The sequence below is a fragment of the Microchirus variegatus genome, assembly GCF_963457635.1.
Source record: "Microchirus variegatus genome assembly, chromosome: 8".
Lineage (NCBI taxonomy): Eukaryota > Metazoa > Chordata > Actinopteri > Pleuronectiformes > Soleidae > Microchirus > Microchirus variegatus.
Window position 1 is genome coordinate 20537263 of NC_139809.1, and position 20901 is coordinate 20558163.

Genomic DNA, 20901 nt, shown 5'->3' on the forward strand with positions numbered 1-20901 from the left:
AGAGGGCGAGCTACCGCGGCCATAGCAGACGAAGCGGAGAGAGAGGAGGCGGGACTTCCGCTACAAGTAAAGAGACGCTTGATTTGTTCTCTCGTGTTTGTCCTTACAGGCTCCGATAGAAACATGGCGTCTCGCTGCTAACAGTGGCTATGCAACCGTGGCCCGCGACCATGTTATTTTAAATGACTTTTTGAAACACTACGAAAATGAAACAAAGAATATTATACAGCGACTAGACAATGCAGGAGCACATAATATGTATACAAAAGTGGATTTTGGGTAATATAAACCCATAAATACTACATATTGTCCCTTTAAGTCAAGTGTGTGGAAAAGTTTCGGTTTTTACAAGCGTGGTGGAGAGCTGGATAAATGCGCAATTTACATATAAATGCGATATGTAAATTGTGCTGTGTCGCTGTTAAATACATCGGTAGCACAACAAACTTAACTCCTCACCTGAAGCGGTGACATGACTTGAATGTTTCCCAAACCCCGTCGAGACAGAGTTGTTGTTATGTTGCTCCCGTTTATGTTAATATGTAAACACTTTTACATAGAGGCGCAGCTTGTGAACAGGCAAGGCAGGCAACTGCTTGGGGCCCCGAGGCGATAGGGGGCCCCCGACACTCGGAGCATGAGGGCTGTTTTTACTGAAATGTGCAGTGACCAGCCGCCTCCCCGTCCCCCATAAAAAACAATGGGCAATTCGGAATGACATCTCAGTAGGAAACCTCCCTAAAGGGGCCCCACCTCACTTTAACCTCTGTGAAGTTATCGTTCTGCAAGTTGGAAAATGAAGAGGATTATTTGCAGTGTAATGCATATCTTTTTTACTCAGTTTATATTTGTTTTATTTTCAGTTATTTACAGTATTTTATTGTTCTATATATTTATATTGTTTGTGGGTTATAATGTGGGTTCTTTACAGTGTAACGTATTTTTTTACTGAGTTTATATCGTTTTTTAAAAGCTATTTACAGTATTGTATTCTTTACATTTATATTTTCACATACTTTTTAATTACAAGGTTTTTCCATGTTATTTCATCCATTTTGAAATTGAAAAGTCACACATTTTTCGTTGGTGTCAGATTATTTGTAACATAATGGTGATGAACACTGGTTGGAAGGGCCCCGTGGGAATTTTTTCCTAGGGCCCCTACAGACTCTAGAATTGCCTCTGCTTTTACACACAGAGCTAGGCAGACACATTCACTCTTCTTCAGTGCTTCTTTAATTGTAAACAAGAACCCAACAACGTATGCACTAGTTGCTTAGTGCCATCTACTGGTAGCAAACGGTATAACACATTTCAGCTCATACATAACAGTAATCTTTTTCAGATTTTTGTTAAAGGTTATACTTGTATCAGTTCCAGAGATACCTGTGAACAATCCATTGTCTCTGCTTCAAAGCAGTGTGTCTCAGCAAAATCAAGCTCCCTCTGATCTCTGTTGTATTTCCCATGTTTCAAAGTAAAACATGCAGTAAATCACAGCCAGCTTTAATGCTTTAAGTGACATAACTTGAGAACTACTTTGTATTCCATAGTGTAATTTTCTTCTGCATCGCATCGTATCATATCATATCACACTGCATCGCATTGCGTTAAAATTAAATCGTACTGTATCGCAATAGGTGGGAGAATCGTATCGTATCGTATCGCTGGTAATTTCATGAATCGTTAATGTATCAAATTTTTGGCAGTATCGAGATGCATATCGTATCGCTTCGATGATGAAGATTCCCATCCCTAGTGTGTGCGTGTGTGTACTCACAGCCATCATAGATGTCGGTGGGGATGTGGACAGCCGTGTGGTTGTGATCAGTCAGACGTCTAAATAGCAGGTCCTCTTTAAAATCTGGTCGGATCCTGTATTTTCTTCCTTCTGTCTCATTTGCATCCAGCTGGAGGTAAAAAAAAAAAAAAAGATAAAAATGTAGACTGACGCTGACTGTACTTTTAAGACATCATACGCTATGAGAGGCCGTTTGAGAATGATATGCAGTGTATGCGAGTATACTAGTATGTGTGACAGAGTTTGATTGAAACAGAAGTCAACTTGAATTTTCAGTTTCTAATTGGCTTATCAGGTTGTCTCTCCCGCCAAATCCCAAATACAATGTCCCACGTCCTCTGGAACGTGGTTGATGAGGAGATGCAGTGGATCTTAAAAAGTCTTAAATCCAATAATTTGAATTTTAGACCTTAAAATGTCTTAAATTCTCCTAAAATTGTATTAAAGGTCTTAAATACAATTTTGAAAGGCCTTAAAAATCTATTCACGTTACTTTTATTTAAAATATGCATAAACTACTACAACACAGAACTAAAGTAGGCCACCTGTGCTGCCCGGTGAGAATTTATCAAGGTGGGCACACTAGCTAGTGTGCTGTGCGTGCGCCGCATTGTGTTACAGCTTAGCATAGCAGCGGAGAAAACTTAATGAAAGCCCACAGCTAAGCCAAATTGCTTGCATATGATGGGTAAGTGCAGGATTTGCCAATTTTCCTTCATGTCTTTTGTACTCTTTGCCAGTATGGATTTGAACTGGGTCTTAAGTTGTATTCATTATGGTATTAAAAAAGTCTTAAAAAGTCTAATATTTGACTTGTTGAAACCTGCAGAGATCCTGGACCTGGTGCAACAGGTGTATCAGGCCGGTAGCGGCTCCTCTCCTGAGGCTGCTGTAGCCTACATCTGACAGCCGTCAGCCACATTCGACACTCGTGGTCGCGGGCACAGTTTACAACAAACTCCAGCGATTTTATCAGATCATGGGAAGAGTGCAGCAGTTCTTCACAGAATGCGAGTGGGATGATGTTGCATTCAATACAACTCGGAAAAAACACGGGTCGTACCGACCTGCACTTAATTTAGCCTTTTTCTCTGAATGGAGGATTGAAGTGATGGCACATTGATCGCCCTCCTGGTAGTTGTAGTCTGCCGTGATAATGTCCTGTGGCAGGTTGCCACCCTTCACACCATATTAAAAAGCGCGTCCCGTTTTGAACCAGTACAGGACGGGTCCCATGTCCCGTGTTTCTGAGTTGTATTGAATGCAGCATCATCCCACTCGCATTCTGTGAAGAGCCGCTGCACTCTGCCCGTGATGTGATAACATTGCTGGAGTTTGTTGTAAACTTTGCCCACGACCACAAGTGTTTCATGTGGCTGACGGCTGTCAGATGCAGGCTACAGCAGCCTCAGCAGAGGATCCACTCCGGCCTGATACACCTGTTGCTCCATGTCTGAAGATCCGCTGCATTTCCTCATCGACCGTGGTCCAGAAGAGGCGGGACATTGTGCTTGAGATCCGCCTGGAGAGACATCCTGATAAGCCAATTAGAAACTGGAAATTCAAGTTGACTTTGGTTTCAATCAAACTCTGTCACACATACTAGTATACTTGCATACACTGCATATCATTGTCTCATACATTCACTTTCATGTTGTTGCATCCATAATAGCGTGAAAGAGAGTATGATAGTAAATGTACATGACTATACTAGTGTTTCTGAGAGACTATGATGCAACATGTGAGTGCAAGACTAAATTATTTCTCAAACGGCCTCTCATAATACGTGGCATCCTCCTCCTCGCCGCTAAAGCATCATCACATCATGACGGATAAAATTGTCCTTTATTAGTCACAGTGGGAAAATTAGGAATGCTATATGCAATGCCCTTTGAACACCAGGAAATATAGGAAATACATGAATACAGAAACAAATATTAACAAATAAGATGATTTAAAAAAGAACATTATATACAGAGTGTATTCAGAACATGTACAACAAGCATATTAGGTACAGAGTAGAATGTGAGGTGTAAATCATTTCACATGACATTCCATGCTGTTTATTTCACAGTTATAAGAATAAATGTGAGAAAAAATGCATATACATAATATGTTTCTTTATAAATACAGGAACTTAACAAGCATCTGACTGAAGAGCATCCGCAGGGAGGTATGGATGCCTACGTATGTGCACTGTGTGCCTATCTACCTACATTCACCCATTTACATCAGAGACAGCAGTGCAGATGTAGGAGATAGATGAAGGAAACCATGATGAGATAGGAAAGAATGCAAGGGAGAGAGGGAGGTATTATGGTGGGGTAAAGGAAGAGAGAGAGAGAACAAGAAAGAGGGGGGAGGGAGAGAGAAAGCGAGAGTACGAACAGTCACTTCCTAATAAAGCAGCAGTGTAGCCACCTCATACATCTCATCTGTCAATTAGAGAAGAACATGGCAGAAACCTCTTCACCTGAGAGAGGGTGGATGCTATGTGGAATGAAAAGAAGCAAAAGAGGGAGGGACTGCGGTAAAAAGCTGAGGTGGTGATGGAAACCGTGAGTGAGAAAAAAAAAAAGACATTTCAGACATGAATAGAAGGAGAAGAATGGTGGAGTCCATGTTCCAGGCCCGTGCTCCGAGTGTGACCTGTGTGTTTGCAGGGGCTTAAATGGAAGAAGAGCAATTGGGCAAAAGGGGAAAAAAAAGCACACTCACATTGTCCTTTGCGTTGTAGTAGGAAATTTCATCATCCTGTGAACAAGCACAGATATCACTTTGGGCATGCTTTATGGCTGTTTCTCAAAGAAACCTAACATTAATGTTAAATTAATGAATTTATTAACTGTTTTTTTCCTTGTTTGTAGCAGGCAACTCCATTTGTCCCCAGTTTTGTGTTAATGAAGACACTAATCTCTGCTGCTAATCGAATAAATCCTGTTTGAGTAAAACTGGGTGTCCTTTATTTCACTGTGTCTGTGTATAGCTGGAGTCATTAGCAATGCTCCAGGGAACAATTGTACAGCCATTGAGAAAGCAACACAGCAATTCACAGCTTAGATACACATATATAACAGTCTCTGTGTCACCTATTTTTTCCCTAACTGCTGCTTTTCTCTCTGTTAATCTCCCAACTGTGGTTCTTGAAAGCAGAGTATTCGTCATTTAAAATGAGAAGCATGACATGCCATGTATATGCGAACGTGTGCTAAAGCTATTAAGTCATAGAACTGTAATCACTGCTAATTACATGCAGATGCCAACATATTAAACCTACTCAGACAATTTATGGTGAGTAAATTTAGACTACGTGCCTTGTGTTTGCAATAGCTGTGTGTGTGCGTTCTTGTATTTGTTACCTCTTTAGGACGTTTTCTGGCATAAACACTGACTGTGTCAGGACCAGTAGTCCACAACCTGGTCTTAATGAGGCAGAACCTTTTTGAGGAACTGATAAAGTATAGGGTTTATTGTGGTTAGTTTAAGGTAATGGTTAAGCATTAAATTGTTAAGGTTAGCGTCAGGGATAATGTTTTGTTTAGGCTGTCCAAATCAATAGAAGGTGTGAGACACCCTGTTTTACCAACATACAGTAGTATAGATCAGTGATGATAACCATACATTATTACTGCAAAAAAAACAAAAAACATGTGGACATGATGAATTGAAAAAAGAAAGCTGGAAGAGTCAGATTGGTTGTTTGATTATGCTTTACAACCATCTATGAGGGGCCGTGCAGGCCGTAATTGAGTGCGCATGCGCAAACAGTCCCATGCACGGCGATGAGACAGAAAGGCAGAGCCTTTTCTCTGTAATAGAACGCTATGGCGAACGGCTTGTGCAGCCGCTGTCTGACCAGAAAACAGCGCTGTTGAGTCAATTTCATTAGACTATGAAAATGAGAACACATTCAAAGTTATCTGAAATTAAAAAATACAAAATTTAAAAAAAAGAATAAAACCTTACATGACCTCAACCTCAAATTTTCCCTGACAGCCTAGGGTAGGCACTGCCAACCCTGCCTACCCTGGCCGCACGTCACTGGAAGCGTAACTCTCCATTTCAATTCAGCATAATATGTAACTAAAGAGCTCAGGTAGCTAATAGAGAGACAAAATATTATCAGTATGATATTGGTATGCAAATATTGGCGAAAACACTTTGATCGGCCGATATGACTACAACATGATTATGCAAAATGTCAAAATGTTAATGTTACTACAGAAGAGACTAAATTACCTCTGCAGTCGGGCACAGGGAAAAATGTATAGATATCAGTATTGGTTATTGGCCCAAGCACTCCCAATATATCAGCATACCAGACATCTGCAAAAAGTCCAATATTATTCATCGCTAGTAAATAATGTCACACAGCCAAAGTGACTTCCATCCATTTTGGCAGATAATGACACTCTTTATGTCCATATACTTATACAGTATAACCAGCAGAATATATAGAAGGCAATATGTCAGGAAACTTGCCTCTACACCATCTGTTTTCATAAAAAGTGAAGATGGTGGATAGCCAAATCAACCAGGATGCCAAAGCAGTTGTGGACAACTGCTATAAAACACATTCAACGTGAGTAATGCACCAACAGACTATGGTTTCCACTTGTAGAGCGATAATGTCATATCAAGTAGTGTCCATAATCATGACGCTGACGTTTGCATCCAGATTCATGGCTTCACTGAAGGGGAAACCTAAGGGAAATGGAACTAACGTTTTTACACTTCTTACTGATGTTAAAGGTGTTAAAGACACACTGACATTTATAAAACATTGACAAAGTAAGGGACACAATTACAACTTAAGTTTCTATTAAGTTTCCCCCAAACTCCAAACCAGAAAGCTGTAGTAGATGAAGATGCCAACTTTAACGTCGTTACAGACTCCAACGCTAAATATCCTACTTATTGTACATGCTTTTATTGTGATAAGCATTGTCTGGAGTAGAATAAAGGGAAGTTTATCAGAATGTTAAAGATCTAATGCTGCAAGTCTGGAATAATGTCTGCTGGCTATTTCCATTCTCATGAAAAGCACCTGGGATATATCAGATATATTCAGTCTGTCACGTTATGTAATATATTGTTAAATCTCAGCAGCTTCAAAGTGAACTGTGACCTCTTAAAGGTTGAAAATGGCACTGGTACCATTAATTTATTAATACATGGTACTGTGAGCAAACTGAGTCATGCGGTGTCCAGAGCTGTATACAGTATATAAAGGGTTGAATGGTTTTTGCTGAGCACTCATTCAAAACAAATTCATGGTCATGTTTAAAATAATAAAATAATTTTGAAGACAAAACTAATTCATATTTTATCCCTTTAAAATGAAAAACAGAGCGAGATTTGTATTTACACTTTGTATCATTGAGATTGAAAAAAACTTATACTATAAAAGTATAACAAAGTCTTTTATAATATAATTTCTTAAAGTTTAAACATGTCAGCCCATTCACCAGTCAAACTATCCCGATTATATACTCTGCATGAAAATATTTTGTGTGAAGGCATGTGTCCTTCTGTTACCTCAAAATCATCCTTCCAAGCATGTGCCATCTGCAGTTTCTCCGCAGCTGTGGCCAGTTTCTGGGGAGTGAAAAATGACAAGGATTTAGATGGGACACTGCACACAGTCTGTATCTGTCTATTAATAGCAAACCTGAGCAAAAGCAAGTATGTTAAAAGGCACAATGGAGACCATTCCAAAGACAGAGTAATTATTATGATGTCACTTGCAGAGCACAAACCACAGGGCTATCATGGTCTGTTCACTGATGGGCCGCACCACAGAGTGCAATAATGTCAAAATGAAAAGGCTGTACAGGCGAATTTTGTGTGTGTGTGTGTGTGTGTGTGTGTTCTTGTTTTTATATTCCGGTGGGGACCTTGACGTGACTGCACACAGACCGGTGGGGACCTGTCCACCCGTGTGCGTGTGTGTGGTAGTGAGAGAGAGTGAGTGAAATGAAGTGTAACAGGGTTGTCAACAGAGTTAAGAAAAAGCAGATCATTGGAAAAAGTATATTTGTATTGTATATTGTACACTGCATATTTTCTCTTATGGGTTGACCTAGCTGAGTCGGCCAGTGATTTCATTTTGCTCTGCAGGTCTGGCAAGGATGCTGTTTTGGCCAACTACATCTCCCAAAAAAAGGAATCAAACTTTTTTTTTTCCTTGGTGCATCGGTGAGGCGGCTTAACATGATGATGAGAGAGTGACATCCAACACAGCAGCCACCGAAGTACAGCTAGTTATTTGGCAGTTGCTTCCAATTTGAGCTACTTGATCCACAGAGTCATTTGAAAAGTAATTAGAAAACTGTCTCTGCATACTTCAGATTGGTTGTAGGTCTATCCATTTGCATACAGAGACATTTTGATCTACTTGGTCACATCATCATCGTCACACCTCTTGGAAGTGGGAGGAGACTACACTCTTTCCTGACACATAGTCCATCTCAAATGAGATCTGTAAATTAATAATATCTGTATCACAATAGACAACTGGAAAATGTATATTTCTAATTTATAATTACCAGACAAATCTTCCCTGTATAACAGAACAGCATTGCTGTGAAAGAACTTCGCTCTCTACTCTCATTGTTAAACTCACAAATGCACAGCTCAATTGTAAAAGTCTTAAAGTTTATTGTAGTAAGCACTGTAGGTCTGTAATCAACCAAAGAAACTCTTGGTCGACTAAAGCCCTGAAAATTTCGACCAAAAATCGACTAATCGACGAGGGGGTACTGTGCGGCTGCGGCTCTTAATTTGAAAAGACCCGCAGCCGGCTGGAGTTCAACAGAGTCTGACGGCTCTGACAGCGTTTTGCATTACGTTCATCTGCGCAATATCATAGCCCGTGATATCCGAAAATAACTAGTAATATCAGCACAATAACTGTTGAGGAATACAGAGCGAGACCGAACAGCGCAGCGCAGCTGAGACACAAATAGACCGCGGGACGATGCCGCTGTTACGAGCGGATGCGCCTGCAGTTATAAAACCAATCAACGATTATTAGACTAAAACATTGAAATATGCTAATAATTCTGATATGTTCATACTCAAAACAGACGGAGCAACCTTAGCTTAGCGTTTTTAAATGATAAGTCATGTTTGGCAACACTAATCTGTCTGTCTCTCATGAGCCACGGAGCGACAACAACCCACTGGGCTGGACTAAACCAAAATAGTGGAAAACAAGGGGGGTGTTCTCTGAAGACAGTACCACTGGTACCACTGGTATAAACACACTCAGAAAACTCTGGAGAAAGAATATTTTTTCTGTCAAGCTGGAATGCTTGACAATGTGAATTTCCAAAACTCGCATTCACACCAATTTAGTGTGTCCAAAGAACCCTATTACCAAATAGCGTGTTTTTAGGTGGAAACCGCAGTATTCAGAGCCCACATACACACAGCGAGGACATGAAAACTGCACAGAGAAAGGCCCTTGGTGCAACCACTATTTGAATCAGTGACCTTGTGACGCAACAATCCTAGCCACTGTGTCTTCTAGGATCACATACTAGTGAATTTTTGCAAAAGAAAACATCACTGATCTTTACCACTGTGCCAATAAACACTAGTCTTATCGAGCACAATGCCACAAAAAACATCTCCAGTGTGGAAAAAAATAAATTATGATGTTGTTCACATCTCCTGCTCAAAGCTTAATTTCTACTGGTAGGTACACTCACACAGAAGGGATAAGGGGGTTTGATCTCTGTTGACAAGGCAGGTGCAGGTAGAGAAGCAAACCAAAACAAATATTTCTGCTCAACGTTGTGTGTGGACATATTCACCCAGGTAAATCGACACTGATCAAAGCTGAGCCTGTTTAGTCTCTGAGAGGTAACCTCAAGCCTGTGGAGGAAAGCATTGTCCTTCAATGAACTCAAATACAACTTTCGACAACCAAGGCTTATAATAGCTTCAGAGAAACTCCACACAGTGATGATGCATTATGAATGAATCATAGAATTGGGAAGATGAAGATTTGGCTCAAAGTCATTCTCATATCCATCTGCTGGACTGTAGAATAAAGCAACTATAGCATCAGACATCCAAGATCTGTGCGTGAGACATAACTGGGTGAGATGCTGTTCGTGTACAGTATGTCATTCTGCTTGCTCTGTGGGTATGACTGTGTTAAACTGCGTCTGTGACCATGTGTGTGCTGTCGGCAAAGGTTCCATTCTTGTTTAACAGTCCCAATCCCTTTGGCCTCCAGTTCTGGGCTGTGTTCCAAACCTGTCTCCACATCCTCTGTACTAGCCGTCAGCAGCTAAGTATAAACACTATTCCAGCCATAAACACACACATACACTCATACAACGACACAAATAAGTGATCGTGAAATTATCATGTTCACAAATAATGTGTTCATATTGCAACAATTGTTGTGTTCAGTACTTACAGTGGTAAAACTGTACCACTGATTTATGTCTACATCTGTTACTGTATTTAAAATATTTTACAAAAACATTTATTCTGAACTTGGTGAGGAGATGAGAACCCATAAAAACGGGTGCATATCCAAACTATTTAATTGCTCTGAGTGGCATTTTTCTTTGTCTTGTAACTACTTAAAATGTCCACATCTTCACATCTGTCCACATACTTCACTATATTGTTGTGACCTTGCAAACCAAATTAAAAATATGACTATTAGATTGCTTTACCATAGCAGGAGTTCAAGTAGTATAAAGGAACCTGGGTATACCTGGACAGTGCACAGATCCTCTCATTTTGCTAAGAATGCACCCACACTGTGAGCGTTTTCTCAGCAAAACCTTGGTTTTTCATATTAGTTTTATTCTTTATGAAAAAAAAAAAAGATATTTAAGACTGTAATAATGTTCCACTTAATGGTTCAGTGTTAGAATAAGTGATATATTATAGTGAGACTGCAGATTGAGACAAATGAAGGACTCCCCCATGCACCCTCCGCTTTCTCCGCAAGAGTGTGAGGGAATTACAGTGGCCTTCCCATACAAAAAAGCATATTGTTGTCCTTTGTTTGCCTTGCAAGCTTCCACTCAAAAAGGCAGAATCACATTCTGTTTCTGGTTTTTCTTTTCAGGCTGCAGTAGAAACACTGTGACGCAAGATGGTGGCGTACACATTAAAGGCGTACTCTTTTTTTTTTTTCAGATATATTTTATTGAGCATTCAAGATACAGGTACAATCATTAATACATTTCAGGCTCCTTTTTTTTTGCTTATAAGTATGCTCACAAAGTCGAAGAGGATATTGTATGCTGATAAAACACAACAGAGAAAACAAAACAAAACATAGAAAACAAACAAAATAGACAATGTAACATAAAGGACATATCAGGTTGACTAGGACCCACCCTCCCCCCCCCCCCCCCCGAAGACCCTACTCTAAACTGCGTCAACGCTGCTTACTGCATATTATAAGATGGGCTGTTGCGTTGAGTTTGTGTAAGGTATGATGTGAAGGGTTGCCAGGTTTTATCAAAATGTTGAAGTCTGTCTTTCAGGATGTGCCTTATCCTTTCTAGATGGAGTGTATTTGTAAAGCTGTCTAGCCACAACTTTGATGTGGGTGCGTTTACATTCTTCCATAATGTGAGGATCAGTTTTTTTGCTATTATGAGGCAATATGAAATAAAACGCTGTTGTGCTTTGGAGAATGCCCTGAAAGTTTCAGATACACCAAGAACAATGAGTATAGGATCTGGCTCAATCATTGTTCCCATGACGTCAGACATTATACCGAAAACATCACACCAAAAAGAATAAATTTTTGGGCACAAAGCATAACTATGAAGGTGAGTTGCAACAGAGGAGTTGCATTTATCACACATAGGTGATATTTCTGGGTATATGTTATGTAGTTTTTCCTTTGAAAAGTGTAACTTATAGATAACTTTAAATTGAATGAGACAGTGTCTTGCACTGAAAGAGCAGGTATTAATCTTTTCCAAGGCGCTGTTCCATAGCTCATTTGTAATTGGTTCACCAAGTTCTTTTTCCCATTTGCATCTATGTATGTTGGGAGAGGGGGAGCTTAATGATAAGAGAGTATGATAAATGTGTGTAATCAATTTTGGTAGTCTTGATGATAGTTTCAAACAATCATCTATTGATGTTCTCGACTCTATCTGAAACTCCTTTACATGTTTTCGTATATAATCCCTGATTTGCAAATATTGAAAAAAATTGTTATTTCCTAATTCGTATTTCTGCTGTAGTTGTGAAAATGAGGCAAAAACACCTTGTATATATAGATCTCCAACAAATTTAATACCTTTCTGACTCCAGACAGAGAATGCTCCGCCCATTCTGGAAGGGGTAAAAGTGGGATTTCTATCTATGGCCAAGGCCTGAGAAATAGGTTTGAGCCTAAAGTGGGATCTGATTTGTTTCCAGATACGGATCATGTTGTGAATAATAGGATTGTTATTGTATAATAATTTACTTATATTAGTTGGGGCCAGCAGGATTGCAGACAATGAATAAGGATGACATTCCTCCTGTTCCATCAGTAGCCAATTAGGTGGGTGTGTTGAGGTATTAAGAGAGAAAGTGAACGTCTTAATTGCTGAGGCCCAGTAATAGAATAAAAAATTTGGGAGTGCTAATCCTCCTAGATGTTTAGGTTTGCAAAGATATTTCAAGCCTATTCTAGGGATTTTGTGCTCCCACAAAAAAGGAGTAATCAAAGAATTCAGCCGTTTAAAAAATGACTTTTTAAGAAAGATTGGAATATTTTGGAGAAGATATAACAATTGCGGCAGAAACACCATCTTTATAGCATTAATTCTCCCAATCAAAGATATTGGAAGAGAATTCCAAAAAAGTAATTTGGAGCGTAGTCTTTCTATGAGAGGGAGAAAGTTTTCTTCAAAGAGAGAGGTGCATTGTTTTGTTACTTCTATCCCCAGATAAGTGAATTTTTCTGAGGCAATTTTAAAGGGGAAATTGCTCAGGGGTGACAGATCATTCATGTTGACTGGCATTAAAACACTCTTAGTCCAGTTAATTCGGTAGCCTGAAAAGGTTCCAAAGAAACTGATTTTGTCCAGAAGTAGCGGTATAGTGATTTGTGGGCGTGTTATGTAGAGGAGAATATCATCTGCATACAGTGATATTTTACTAGTTGTGTCTCTGGTTGTGTATCCATGTACCTGGGGGTCAAGTCTAATACTTTGAGCCAGCGGCTCAATAGCAAGGGCAAAAATTAGGGGCGACAGAGGGCATCCCTGCCTTGTCCCCCTGTCCAGTTTCATTGGGGAAGATAACGTCCGATTGGTTAGGATTTTGGCTGTGGGGTTTTGGTAAAGGAGTTTAATTAATGACAGAAATCTGTTCCCAAGATTGAATCTTCTAAGGACTTCAAATAGGTAGTGCCATTCGATCTGATCGAACGCTTTTTCGGCATCCAGTGCAAGTACAACAAGATCAGAGGTTAATTCTCTCTTTGTGTATAGAATATTAAAGAGACGCCAAAGATTAAAGGTGGAGTTTCCTTTAGGTATAAAACCGGTCTGATCTGAATGAATTAGTTTCTCTAGTAGGGGATTGAGTCTGTTAGCTAGTATTTTAGCAAATAATTTCCCATCGACATTGAGGAGTGAAATAGGACGGTATGCACCAGCCTCCTCTGGATCTTTCCCTTTTTTATGTATTACTGTGATCACCGCTTCAGTCAGAGTTGGGGGCAAAGCACCTGTTGTCTGGGCATGTTCAAATACTCTCAGTAAATAAGGAGACAATTCTTCACTAAACGCTTTATATAACTCTCCAGAGAGTCCGTCAGGGCCCGGAGATTTACAGCCTTTTAGCGAAGAGATGGCTACCTGAACCTCTTCCACTGTAAGCTCATCGTTCAACAACTCACAATCTCTACTATTTAATCTGGGGAGTTTGCACTTATCCAAAAAATCATTAACTGTTCTCGGGTTTGAGGTGGATTTGGAAGTATACAGATCAGTGTAAAATTCAAGGAACCTGTTATTAACATCTTTAGGTTTTGTAAGTATTGTGTTATCTTTCGCTTTTATTTTGTGTATAGTCTTATCATTTTCCATTTTTCGGAGCTGTCGAGCTAAAAGTCTATGCGGCTTATCACCAAATTCAAAGAACCTCTGTCTGGCATACAAAAAAGCCCGGCTTATTTTCTCAGACATAATTTGGTTGTATTTGTATTTTAGTGTTGCTATTTCTCTATGAAGGACTATAGACGGGGAGTGAGCATTTATATTATCCAAGGTCTTGATCTGCTCTTCCAAATCTTTTAATTTGGTCATGTTTTCTTTTTTCCTTGCTGCCTCAAATGAAATTATGCTACCCCTAATAAAAGCTTTAAATGCCTCCCAGAGGGTGGAAGGGGAGATATCAGGGGTGTCGTTCTTCTCAAAATACAAGGAGATTTGTTCTTTTAGATATTGGCGAAAATTTTTATCTGTAAAAAGTTGGGGATTTAGCCTCCAAGAGGAATGCGGTTTATCCATGTTGTCTAAATGCAAAGAAAAGGAAACAGGGCTGTGGTCTGAAATCACAATACTGTGATATTGTATATCCAGTACAAAAGGTGCAAGTCTACCATCCACTAGAAAGAAGTCAATCCTACTGTATGAATTATGCACAGGTGAGTAGAATGAGTAATCTCTACCTGAGGGATTCATTATCCTCCATATGTCTAAAATATTTGCATTATTTATATAAGAGTTTAGAAATTCACTACAGGCGTTCTTGGGGGAATTTCTTGTGGAAGATCTATCAAGATGCGCATCTAGGACAGTGTTAAAATCCCCTCCGATAATCAAATTTGTTTGTGAAATATCCGGTATTAGTGAAAATACTTTCTGGAAGAATGCTGGGTTGTCTATGTTAGGAGCATATATATTGACCAGGGTGAGTGAGATGTTGTAAATTTCTCCAATCACTATGATAAAGCGGCCCTCTTTATCAGACACTGTTTTCCCATGTAAGAAGGGTACACCCTTTCTAATTAAAATGGCTGCACCTCTTGCTTTGCTTGGAAATGTAGAATGAAAAATCTCTCCTATCCACTTTGCCCTAAGTCTATTGTGTGAGTTATTAGTCAAATGTGTTTCTTGCAGAAACATAATATCTGAGGTAAGCGTCTTGAGATGAGATAAAATCTTCCCTCTTTTGACAGGGTGATTCAATCCACGCACATTCCAGCTAGAAAACCTAAGATTTCTTAATGCCCTAGTGTTGTCATTCATAGTATCTTGCATAAGCACTGTTTACTTGATTTTGAACACATAGCAGTACTGGTTTCCTCTGAAATCTATTTGTAGGGTCTTCATATCCCTCCCACCCCCCAACACCACGGTATCCAATAGCCACTGAAGCTACCTCCCCCATCCCAACCCTCCCTTCCCATGTCAACCAGAACCACACAATAATAATAATAAAAAAAAAGTCAAACCAAGTTGCTCTAGCCAAGTCAAAGTGAGTGGCGCGAGTCTTAGCACAGCCAAATAATACAAAAAATACAGAAATAAAATAAAACAGGAAAAAATAACAAATACTGTATATCATGCTTGCTTCCGTGTACATGACCTAACTTCTAATAGCTCTGAGAGTTAATCCAAATGAACTTGTTTGGAAAAAGGGAAACAAACGAACATTAAGGCAAGTGTAACTTCCCTGCACCTAATTAGCTAATCAATTGGGGGGTATATATTATTAGAGGTTGCATATAAACTTAAACATATTTTCTTCTGTTTCAAGTCTATTAACCTATTTGCTCTGAACCAAAGCCATCGTGGATTCAAAATCAAACATAAAATATTTGTATGCTGTATTCACATAACATTAATTTCAATCAAAATTAACAGAACTTTCCATAGGAACACATTTAGACAGAGTCTGATTTAGGAACATTCAGATCTTGGTATATTACTGAAACTCCCCTCCTTATCATATTTGTTTAGAACAAAAGAAGATATTATGACAATTTAGATTTAAACAGAAAATATCCTAGTCAAGGCCTTCTTACAATAACCAAAACGGAACAAGGTAGGCTAGCACTCACACACAACAAGTACTAGAAAGTAACACAATGACGTTTAGGTTAGCATATAGGTTCTCACCAGATTTAAAAAGTACAGTCTTTCTGTAAGTTTACAAATGGCGCAGAACCCTTCTTGGAGTGTAGAATTTAGAAATGTGCAGTCTTACCATCATGTAGGCTAACGTTAATCAAGTCTGGAAAGCAATTGTGCACTAGCCACTAAGCCATCAGCCAGCGACAGGACGAAAACTATTCCTGCGATGTCATATTATCCTCTGCCGATGTCAACTGTCCTGAAGCAAAGAGTCCTTCGGCGTAGTCTTCGGCTTTTTTGGGGTCTGTGAAGGAAGCTTGTCTTCCGTTGACCGTAACCAGTAGTCTTGCAGGGTATAGTAGACCATATTTGACACCGGGCTTGTCTCGCAGCAGCCCCCTGGCGCGATTGAATAGCGCCCTGCGCTTAGCTATGGCTGGGGGGTAGTCGGGAAAGATTTGGATTCTTTTGCCTTCATAGAAAAGTTGTTTTGCCGCAATGGCTTTCCGCATTATGCCTTCTAGCACATGATAGTAGTGAAGTCTCAGAACGATGGGTCTTGGAGGCTCTTGTGGGTCAGGTCTTCGGCGGAGGGTCCTGTGTGCCCGGTCAATAAGTGGCTTAGCCTCCAGAGCTAGCACTTCTTGTAGAAGGCTAGCGACAAAGTCGCGTGGGGTGGATGATCCTTCTGCCCCTTCTGGGATTCCGATAATTCTAATATTATGTCGTCTTGACCTCCCTTCTAAGTCCTCACAATTACTGACTAATTTCTCCACTTCAGAATTCAACCGTGTTACTTGACGCTGAAGAGTAGTAATATCGTCGGACTGGGATGTGGCTGATCTCTCTAGGTCTTTAATAGTTTTTTCGTGCGAGGTTGTGATCCCTTCAAGTTCTGTAACAGAAGTCTGAAGCTCTTTTTTAGTTGTAGCTAGCTCACCTCTTAGTTCAGTGCAGACAGTTTGTATTCGTGCATCTATGGACGTACATATATCCTCCTTAATCTGGGCAACTTCACTTCGTAAGGCAGCAATAGCGGCAAGCACCGTACGGTTTGGAGGGTCAGCTTCGTCATTCATATCATCGGTTGGCTGGGCTGTGTCACTCAAATCCGAGGACTGAGCAGGGCCTAGTTCTTGTTCGCCGTATTTCTTATTTCTTCCTTTTTTCGACATCGTTGTCTATGTCGGTCTCAGTGTTCCTCTTGTGTGTGTTTCTTTCCGTCGTTCCGAGGATCTTTAGAGCGGATTTACATACTTTTGTGTTATAATAAAGACAAATATGTCAGAGCTATCGCAATCACGTCTCACTCCACCATTGCGCAACCGGAAGTCCAAAAGGCGTACTCTTAAACCTACAACAAAAACAATCAAGTGCTTATTTTAAAGTGATTCTACACGTTTTCTATACATACAAACATACAAAGTATATTATGTTTCTGCCAATAAACCACCCCAACAGTTACACACCCAGACCTTTAGAAAGAGTGCGTGCAGCAGTTCATATCTGAAAAGGCCACTTGCAGACAGTCTCGTTATTAAGCTTGAGTCAAATGTCAGCTAATAAAGGACTTCTTATCTAATGTCCGTGTAACATCACTAGATGATCATGTCAGAGAGTGTACCAAGTAAGATTTAACCATTTCTTGAAATGGTACATTTGTTCAATACATAAAACTACAGCTGGGTGATTCAGGCTTATCATGATACGCTGATTTATATAATTCAATATTGATATATACCACAATATAAATCAAATACATTTTTCTGAAAGGCTGGTGGATACGACTTATAAATACGATAACCCTAACCCAGCTAGATTCCTTAGAGAGGCCCTACCACAAATTGGTAATATATTATTAGATCAAATATAATGTCTTTACTGAGCGGCTGCGTCCCAAAGGCCTTATAAAAGCAGTAATTAAACCACTAGACCGATCTCAAACCTCCCTTTTATTTTAAAGATTTTAGAAAAAGCTGTAGCTGCCCAGTTGTGTGATCACCTGCACAGCAATAATGTATTTGAAAAGTTCCAATCTGGGTTTAGAACCCACCATAGCACAGAGACTGCACTACTAAGAGTAAAAGACTATATTCTTATGGCCTCTGAAAAAGGACTGGCTTCTATACTGTCCTGCTGGATCTCAGCGCAGCATTTGACACTATAGACCATAAGATCCTGCTGCATAGACTAGAACAAGATGTCGGGATTAAAGGACCGGCACTTGTCTGGTTCAAGTCCTATTTATCGGACTGATTTCAATTTGTAAGTGTAAACGAGGAATCCTCCATACTCACTAAAGTTAACTACAGAGTTCCTCAGGGTTCCGTGCTTGGCCCAATTCTGTTTACCCTGTACATGCTGCCATTAGGCAACATTATCAGGAAACATAACATTCATTTCCATTGCTATTCAGATGACACCCAGTTATACGTATCTGTACGCCTGGACGACCCAAACCCCCAATTAAACTCCAAGCTTGTCTTACAAACAGATATGGATGACCCAGCACTTTCTAATGCATAACACAAGTGGAGCTATATACCTAGGCAGTAACACCCCTGTCCCCTGCAATACAATAAGGAACCTGGGGGTCCTGTTTGACGAGGATTTATCACTAGATGAACACATTAATCAAATATGTAGAACAGCCTTCTACCACCGTCACAACATTAAGACAATGAGAAATATTATATCACGACAAGACTCTGAGAAACTAATCCACGCCTTTATAACTTCTTGGCTGGATTACTGTAACTCCTTAATGTCAGGATGTCCTAATAAGTCCCTGAGAAGCCTTCAACTGGTCCAGCCAGTAAAACGTAGAATAGATTTCAAAATACCTCTATTCACATACAAGGCCCTAAATAATCAAGCCCCTTCTTATATTTGCGATTTAATCCCTTTATATCAACCCAATAGACCACTCTGCTCCCTGAACTCAGGTCTACTGGTTATTCCTAAAATAAATAAAAGTAGAATAGGTGGTAGAACATTTAGCTACCAGGCTCCTCTCCTGTGGAACCAACTCCCACTTTCATCCAGAGTCTGACTCTCACTACCTTTAAGGTGAGACTGAAAATCCACCTCTTTAGCATAGCCTATAGTCAAAACTAGATCAGGTATGTCCTGATTAGAATAGTCCAACTTATGCTGCCATAGCCTGAGACTGCTGAGGGAATTTCCCATCATGCACTTAGAATGAGCACACAGACTTTGCACAAGCCGCAATTTCTCTACTTTCCGTCCTCGATTTCTCAACTCTCACCACTTACCCAATGTCCCCCCATGATATGTAGCTCATAAAACTACATGTAGCGCATAACTAACTGATTTTAATCTCTTACAGTTCTACTGCCACCAGTGAACGGCATGAGGTCAGGACAGGAAAGAGGACTCCGTTATCCCCAAATCTCTGACCACAACAGCCTTCGCTACAGGCTGTGACAAACCCAGCGATCCAGATGAATCCTGGCATTTAAAGACTTTTTTTTTTATTCTTTGTCATTATGTATTGTATGTTTTGGGTAACATCTACAGCACGTCTGTCCGTCCAGGGAGTGAATCCCTCACCTGTGGTTCTCCCTAGGTTTTCTACCTTTTTTCCCTGTTATAAGGATTTTTTTCCCTGGTAGTCTGGCAACTCCATCTCTTTTTGACTTTAGAAATTACAATCTGGATGGCTAACAACTTCCTTCAGTTAAATGATAACAAAACTGAAGTCACTGTCTTTGGGCCTTCAAGATCCAAAAATTCCATCCCTGCCAACCTTGGTCCCCTTGCCCCCGTGCACGTAACTTGGGTGTCATTTTAGACTCTCGTCTTAACCTGAACAAGCAAATCTCATCTGTTGTAAAAAACAGTTTTTATAAATAAGAATAATCTCAAGTCTGCTCTATCATACAATGATCTGGAAAAAGTAATGCATGCCTTCATAACCTCCTGTCTAGACTATTGTAACTCCCTCTACTTTGGTCTCCCTCTGACACCGGTGGCATGACTTAAGATGGTCCAAAATGCTGCAGCTAGGCTGTCACCAACACAAAAAAGTGTGAACATATTACACCTGTCCTAACCTCCTTCCACTGGATTACAGTCAAGGATACTATTTAAAACACTGCTATTGGTTTTGAAGGCTCTTCATGGCCTGGCCCCCAGCTACATAGCTGATATCATTCATCCCCATGGAGACCCCAGGTCCCTCAGATCCTCCAGCCAAGGTCTCCTCCATGTCCCACAGTCCGAGCTTAAGCAAAAAGGTGACGGAGCCTTTTCTGTTGCTGGCCCTCAACAGTGGAACCAACTGCCACTTGACATCAGAAATGCCCCCTCAATAAAACTTTTCAAAACCAGGTTCAAAACATACCTTTTTTACATTGGCATTCCCTGTGCTTTAATTGTCTTACCCTGTTATGTAATAAAGTGTTGTCTGTTGATGTCATCTTATCTTAAATCACTGTTCTGTATGTGTATTTATTTACTTATCTATTCTATGTTATCCTATTTCATTATTCTTTAGCTTATGCACTATTTATTTTATTTTACCTTTATTCAACCAGGGAAGAATCACATTGAAATAGCTATCTCTTTTACAAGTGAGTCCTGGCCAAGGCAACAGCACACAATTAACATAAGACAGACAAGGTAATAAATAGATACATAAAACAAGATTAGAAATTAAAAACAGGAGCAGACAATTTGGAATGTTTGGTTGTGATATGACTTAAACTCAGAGAGTGAAATAAAAGCAGTATGTTTGAGTGATCTCTGAATCTGATTCCAAGCAGCTGGTGCACTATAAATAAAAGCAGTCTTTCCTGACTCTGTCTTCATTGATGGAATATTTAAAAGAATATATCTACTTGAGCGCAAATTATACTCTTGTCTATTGACTGTTAAACGACTCGTTATGTACAAAGGAAGCTGGCCAACTAAAGCCTTGACCACAAGTATTAGCCAATGTTTGTGCCTTAAATGAAGTGAGGGCCAACCAACCATTTCATACAGTGTGCAGTTATGAGTTGAATGATT

General features: G+C 39.9%; 1 protein-coding gene across 1 annotated transcript in view; it reads right to left on the bottom strand.

Annotated features, from left to right (window-relative positions):
* The window catches only part of LOC310931075 (voltage-dependent calcium channel subunit alpha-2/delta-1), a gene marked incomplete at both ends in the record, with an annotated part of 144429 nt that overhangs the window by 76172 nt on the left and 47356 nt on the right, over positions 1-20901 (bottom strand). The window contains 3 exons of the mRNA XM_083894161.1: positions 1781-1910; positions 4520-4555; positions 7340-7399. Coding sequence (XP_083750287.1) covers positions 1781-1910; positions 4520-4555; positions 7340-7399 — 226 coding nt within the window. The remainder of the gene's footprint in view (positions 1-1780; positions 1911-4519; positions 4556-7339; positions 7400-20901) is intronic.